Below are 6,271 nucleotides of genomic sequence, written 5' to 3'. Positions count from 1 at the left end.
CTGCAGTTTGAAGCAGTAAGAAAATGATTGACAGTCCCACAGAACATCAGTCGGAGCGGGTTCGTGTTTTGAATGATCTTTATTAACTAAACTCTACACTTTTAGTATTGCTTTTATCTTTTTTAAATTCTTTTCACTCTAAATTAGAACCTTTTGCAATCAGCACATATAGAACTTTTCAATCAAGCTACACTTTGGAGGAATACAAAAATATCACAGTACATTTTCTACGAAGGAACCTTCACCTGTGAGGTCCAGAACCGAGCGGACGGGCCGGTTCAGAACCACAGCAGCTGCCTGGACAGAGAGCGTCAACATGTCTTAAAGTAACAGCACCATGGTCTATGAGCTAACCACACTGAAGGAAAAGGGCCCGCCTGCTGTTTGGATCCATCAGCCGAGCAGGGCCGTCCACACGTGTCCTTCAGGGACAACGTCCTCACCTCGGAGGGACGGCCGGCAGAGGAGGAGACAGATACCGGTGTCAAGAGGACCGAGTACACCAGGCCGCGTCGTGTGATGTCCTCCTGTCTGCCCTGCGATGGGACGGCCGCGTCCACTCTGAACATGTCCATCTGTCAAACCACGTTTTTACACGCCGACCGTCTTCTCTCTCTCCGTCTTAAAACAAGACACTGCCAGATCATAAAACGTCTCTGAAGCGTGTTCTCCAGCTGCAGCGGGTCAGGGAGGACCAGCCCGGTCCAGAGACGACCCGCCACAGCACAAAAGAACTCACGTGGATTCACAGGACGCTTCATCGATCGGCATGTTTTGGTTTTACGACGATGAGGAAGAGGACGAGCGGTTCGACAAACGTACATGTGACCACCTTTAATAAAAGGAAGAGCACAGCTGCCTCCCTGAAGTGTCTCACGGAGGACCGCCCCCCCCCCCCCCCCCCCACAGGGAGGACCGACCTCCCCCCCCCCACACACACACACACACAGGGACGACTGCAGACCACCATTAAAACCAGTCAGTGATCCGATGCTGTGAAGAAGGGCTGGGTATGAAATGTTCTCCATGAGTCCAATCACCTGAATCCGTTTTATTTAGACAGCGTTACAGACCAAAGCTGACTCATCTGGCTTGTTTTGTTAAATGTCATATTTCTATCTAACAAAAGAAGAAATAAAATGGTAATGAAAATCTGTGGAGCCTTTAATGGGACATAAGAACATCTTTCTTTCCATCACTCAGAAAAACAAACAAAGAAAGAAATAATGCCACAGTAAGAAGCTCAGAGAAATAAAATGATACCCAGCCCAACGAGTCCTAACGAAGGACTGTTCCAGAGGTTGTGGCTGTGAGACGGTGAGGACGAGTGGAGCTGCAGAGGCTGGGCTCAGAGGTGGTTAGCTGGCTTCTGGTTTTGGTCGGGAGCCGTGTTGACGTCCCTCCTCAGGCAGGCTGAAATGTAAATCTGGATCCCACGCGACGACAGCGTTCCTCTCCTCCGACTCCTCTCTGTGCACGTCAGAGTCTTTACGAAGTATCAAAAAAGATTCAACAAAATACTGAAAAAACCTCACAATAAAACTTCTCATAATAAACCGGGTTTCCTCGCCGAGCTTCTGTTCGTCCCACCCTGCTGAGATTCAGATCCACGGTGACGAGCGAGGCCTCGCGGCGCCGCCCCTCCCACGGGAATGTTGCAGCATGACAGCGACTCAGTGGCTTCATTTAAAACTAAAACTACAAAACACTGGAGGTGAAGTGAGGATGGAGGGAAGCTCCCCGTCAGTCTGCAGTTCAGGGGAAACACAGTTGCCCCGACAGGAGATGGGGGGGGGGGGGGGGGGGGGGGGGGGGGCATGGAGGAGGCTCTTGGTGGACCGACACAGACAGTGGGAAGGGGGTGGGGGGCGGGGGGGATTGTACAGCCTGCGTGTGCTTCACTGAGTCCAGGTGGCAGCTTGGATCCAACATGGACACGGCCGGCTGATTGCGGTGGCAGCAGCGATGCTGGAGGCGATGTGGACGCTGGATGGGACTCCTGCAGCCGGGGCCTAGGCTCCGCCCCTGCCACCCCTCCCCCGGAGCAGGCTGCTCAGGGGGAGAAGGTCGCCATCTCCAGGGAGATGCGCTGCCACAGCTCCTTGGTCTGCTTGCCTCTCTTCAGGTTCTGCAGCACGTCGTTGAACTGCATCATGCCCACCGGCGTCAGGCAGAACGCTCCTCGAGCGCTGCGGATGATGTTCACGAAGTCGTCGTAGTCGGCCGGCGTCAGGTGGATGAGCCGGTGGTGGATGTACTGCGGAGACAGAGAGGGCGGGGTCAGTAGGTTCAACCGGACGGATGTGACACGGATTCTGTTCTCGGGTGTAGAACTGCAGTATTTTGGTGAACCGGTCTTTAATGGACTCTCGACTGACGGCCGGTTCTGAGGCCGCAGTCGGAACCGGGACGTCGTCGCTCTTAAATCTACGAACGCACGGAGTCAACTTCTCCAAACGACCTCTACCAGAACTTCTGTCGACTGAACCCGAGCTGCTGTCAGACAGAAGTGAAATAAACAGGAAGTCAGACGGATCACCAGATGACAGGGTGTCATGTGACCCGACGGTCCCCTCTGATTGTCCGTGGAGAGACGAAGTCCAAACAGCAGCTCAAAAAGCCCTGAATATGTCATACTTCAAATTACACAACAAGTGGTTCCGATCCAGAGATCTGATTGGTCAACGTGCTCAAATCATCATGACATCACACCCTTCTCATCACCAGACACATCACAGGTGGGGTACCTGCAGGTAGGCCTGCTGGCAGCGCTGCACCAGCTGGTGGAACGCAGGTGTGCGCAGGTGGGCGTGGATATGGGCGGGGTTGAGTCTCTGCAGAGCCTCCATGATGATCTCCTGCAGGACGAACGGACTCAGGACGCCTTTGGCTGCTCCCACACAGAACTGGTAGACGTAGTTGACTCCTGACGGGACGGAGGACATGTGAAGAGAGGACAGACAGGAAGTGTCAGTTCAGATTTACACTGAACATTCACCGATCTATTTTGTTTGTTGCTTTTATTTTTGTTTTGATTTCATGTGATTTTTCTGTTTATTTATTCCGTTTCATTTTTGGGATGATTTATATTTTTTATCGTCTATTGATCCTGCTTAAAAAAAAACCCCACAAAACTGTCCTAATAAAGCTTTTCCTGCTCACCCAGCCTCGCAGCCAGTCCCAGCAGCCACTTGACGTCCTCGGTGTAGGGGGGGCTCCTGGAGAAGTTGTTGGGGTGGTCGTTGTGAGCCCTCCTGCCCAGCATCTCCAGCGCCAGCATGCCTTCACACACATCAGATCATCAGAAACTCACCGTGAACCTGCTGCACCACATGGTTACCACTGGTCAGAGCAGCAGAGCCCCCCAGGACCGAACTCCTCACCGACTCTGTAGGCGGAGTGCAGGTAGTGCAGGCCCTGCTGGCTGATTGGCTGGCTGTGCTGCTCGTCCTCTGCTGAGAAAGGAGTGCTGACCAACGGGGCGGGCTGGGAGGACAGCGAGGGCATGGGGGGCCCCTGTATGGCCTGGATGGTGGGGCCGGCGTGGACGCTGCCGACTGGAAGACACGACAGGGACACGAAGTCAGTCCTGCGACAGTTAGCTGAAGATAAACGGTTTAAAAGCGCGGCGCGGCGCCGACCTGCTACGGTGGTGCTGAGGGGCAGGCCCGTCTCGGTGTGGTACGGATGGACTGCGATCTGAGTCATGGACGGGACGGGGACACCGGGGAAGGTGACGGCCGTGGCTGCCATCGGAGGCTGGGGGCCGGCGGCCACGGAGAACGGGTACTGGGCCCCGATGAAGGCTGGGTGCATCCCCTGAGGACGGACACACAGACACCATGAAGGAGGTGCAGCAAGATGTGAAGAGTCACACGTCTGGAATTCAAAATACTGATGAAGCCACCAGGGTTCAGTTCCTCCAGGAAATCACCAACACAATAATGAACACAAATTCAAGAAAACTCCACAATATTTTGTAGAAACATGCAATCTTTTTTTAAATTCCCACAATTTCCTCGCAAAACATTATTTCGGACTATTTCTAGATGGATCAGTCTTTCAGTTATAATGAGGGAAATAATAAAGTTTTGAATGTTCCCTCCAAACATCCACGTTTAAAGTGTTTGAGGACGTTTATCTGAATCTGTTTCCTCCTAAAAGCAAACAGCAGCTCTGACCTGGGGGTACGCAGCTCCGGCCACGGGGAAGACGGCGGGCCGAGGGACGTGCTGCAGGGGGTGTCCCAGGTACTGGGGGGTGCAGACGGTGGGGAGGTGGGCCTGGATGGTGGTGTAGGGGTGGAGGCCCTGGCTGTGGGGGTGAGCGATGGCCTGGACGGGCATGGCGTGGGACTGGTAGATGGTGGAGCCCACGGAGATGACGGGAACGACAGTTGCCGCGGTGACAGCGGCGGTGACCGCCGCCACGCCCGCAGACTCCATGTTGGCGTCCAGGACGCAGCTGGACTCCGGGGGCCTCCTGCCCGAACCCCCGTTGGCCCCGCAGCGCCCGGAGGTCTCCCGCTGCTGCCCCGAGCCCCCGCCCATCGACTGCTCGTACAGCCAGTACCACTGGTGGGCCACCTCAAACAGAACTTCGGGGTACACGCCTCCACCCTTGGCTGCTTCTTCCACCGCCATGCAGGCCTTCTCCAGCATCACGTTGTCCTGCCGGGACAGACAGGGGGGCTATCAGACCATCACGGAGGGTTTAGTTACTCTCATAAATCCTGTTCTGTCTTCCTCACTGGTTTCAGAGATAAACGCTGAGAGAAGCAGCCGCCTCATGTTTCCGCCCTACTCTTATTACTATCTTCAGATTTTAGATTTTGTCTTACTTTCCCTCTCTGTTCTCACACTAGGCGGCGTCACAGTCACTGACCACTCCTCACACTGCAGCTGCCACATCCTCGACCAATGAGCTGATAATAACTTCCTCATTTCTCCAAGTCAGATGTCACGTCACCAACTAAACGGCTGAAACTTACAACAAACAGACACGTTATCTATTAACAGCTCACAAAACTTTTCACTGCTGCACAGCATGCTTCTTATCGTTGCCGTGGCGATGGAGGGCTCCCTCTCATATCTGATAGCTCTATAGTAGTTTTTACAAACTTTACATTTCCTTTCCCTGTTGTCTATTTCTAATCACTCAAGTCTTTGAAGTATTTTTGTAGCCAAAGCAGGAACAAGAAAAAGCATCTCGTTACTGAAGGGCTTGAAACTTCTTGACGAACAGACAGAAGATAAAAAACACTCCGGCGCCGCGGGAAACACGTTAAATAACTCAAATTTGATCGTGGAAACAAATTGCCTGATATTCCACGAGATGGCCCAAAACAAAATGTAGCCTGGATGCACCGGCTGTTGCTCACAGCTTCAGTTTCCTTCTCTGTGAATACAGTCTGGGGACTCGGCCCGCATTAGCGTTGGCACAGCCACTCTGATGGGCGGACCAATCAGCGACCAGTATCGGTTTGTCCTGCTCCTCCTTCACTCTGATTGGACGGCTGGTGACGGTGAGGAGGGCAACTCTCGGTGATCAGAATTAACAAATGTTGAACGCTCAGCGCAGAACTAATTTTCAGCACCTCGTCACGCTGCTGCCGTTCATTAAAATCTCATTTCTAAACAGGAAAAACAACAACATTGGGGGACACGGTAGGTAGCTACAGCGGTGGAGTGTCGGCTGATTGGTTAAAATGAACCCGAGGTCTACGCTCACTAGGAAGGAACGTCTGCAAACGATTCTCTATGAAGAATCCACAGACACGTTTATTCACGGAGGGAACTTGGGTTCTGGTTCACACCAGGCTACAACAACAATGATGAAATCCCCAGACTGTCCCCGTCTGGAAAAGAGTAAAAAGATTACCTGACATTCCCTGACCCGTGGGAACCCTGATGATTTTTTTAAAGCAGGAGTGATCCTGTCATGTTGGAAGCAGGAGGACGTGCAGACACATGGAGCAGCAGCCAGACTGTGTACCTGCTCTTTGCACTGAACCAGCGCTCTCTGGATCTCATTGGGGTTGAGGGCATGAGCATGAGGCAGACAGCTGAGGGCCAGCTCTGCCGCGGCCCGGACCATGTTGGGGTCCCTGGCCCGTGAGGCCCGGTCTGCCAGGGACGCCACCTCCGGGGGGGTGAGGTGACCGTCCCAGCACTCCACCAGGATGTTGAGGGCAGCGCTGCCGATCTCCATGGCCTGGCCTGAGAGGAGGAGAGAGGACACGGGGTGAGGAGGGGGGAGGGAGTGCGGGGGA

The 6,271-nt window shown here is 53.6% G+C and overlaps 1 protein-coding gene across 6 annotated transcripts in view; it reads right to left on the bottom strand.

Moving 5' to 3' along the window:
* Nucleotides 1-1,036: 1,036 nt before the first annotated feature.
* Nucleotides 1,037-6,271, bottom strand: part of zswim8 (zinc finger, SWIM-type containing 8) — a 27,297-nt gene continuing 22,062 nt past the window's right edge. For 3 of the 6 annotated variants that reach the window (XM_069174737.1, XM_069174736.1, XM_069174735.1), the window contains exons 20-26: nucleotides 5,995-6,218; nucleotides 4,182-4,670; nucleotides 3,642-3,819; nucleotides 3,384-3,557; nucleotides 3,163-3,282; nucleotides 2,748-2,926; nucleotides 1,037-2,257 (exon numbers count right to left, since the gene is read on the bottom strand). In XM_069174737.1, the coding sequence (XP_069030838.1) occupies nucleotides 2,054-2,257; nucleotides 2,748-2,926; nucleotides 3,163-3,282; nucleotides 3,384-3,557; nucleotides 3,642-3,819; nucleotides 4,182-4,670; nucleotides 5,995-6,218 (1,568 nt within the window). In that variant the 3' untranslated portion in view covers nucleotides 1,037-2,053. Of the gene's footprint in view, nucleotides 2,258-2,747; nucleotides 2,927-3,162; nucleotides 3,283-3,383; nucleotides 3,558-3,641; nucleotides 3,820-4,181; nucleotides 4,671-5,880; nucleotides 6,219-6,271 lie in introns of all 6 variants that reach the window. The other 3 variants (XM_069174733.1, XM_069174732.1, XM_069174734.1) reach the window with 1 other exon arrangement.

This window comes from Embiotoca jacksoni, unplaced genomic scaffold, assembly GCF_022577435.1.
Source record: "Embiotoca jacksoni isolate LCO1_2020_lvr unplaced genomic scaffold, fEmbJac1.0.p SCAF_60, whole genome shotgun sequence".
In the NCBI taxonomy this organism is placed as follows: Eukaryota; Metazoa; Chordata; class Actinopteri; family Embiotocidae; genus Embiotoca; species Embiotoca jacksoni.
Note: the sequence above shows the minus strand (reverse complement) of the source record. Positions and strands in the feature narration are given on the sequence as shown.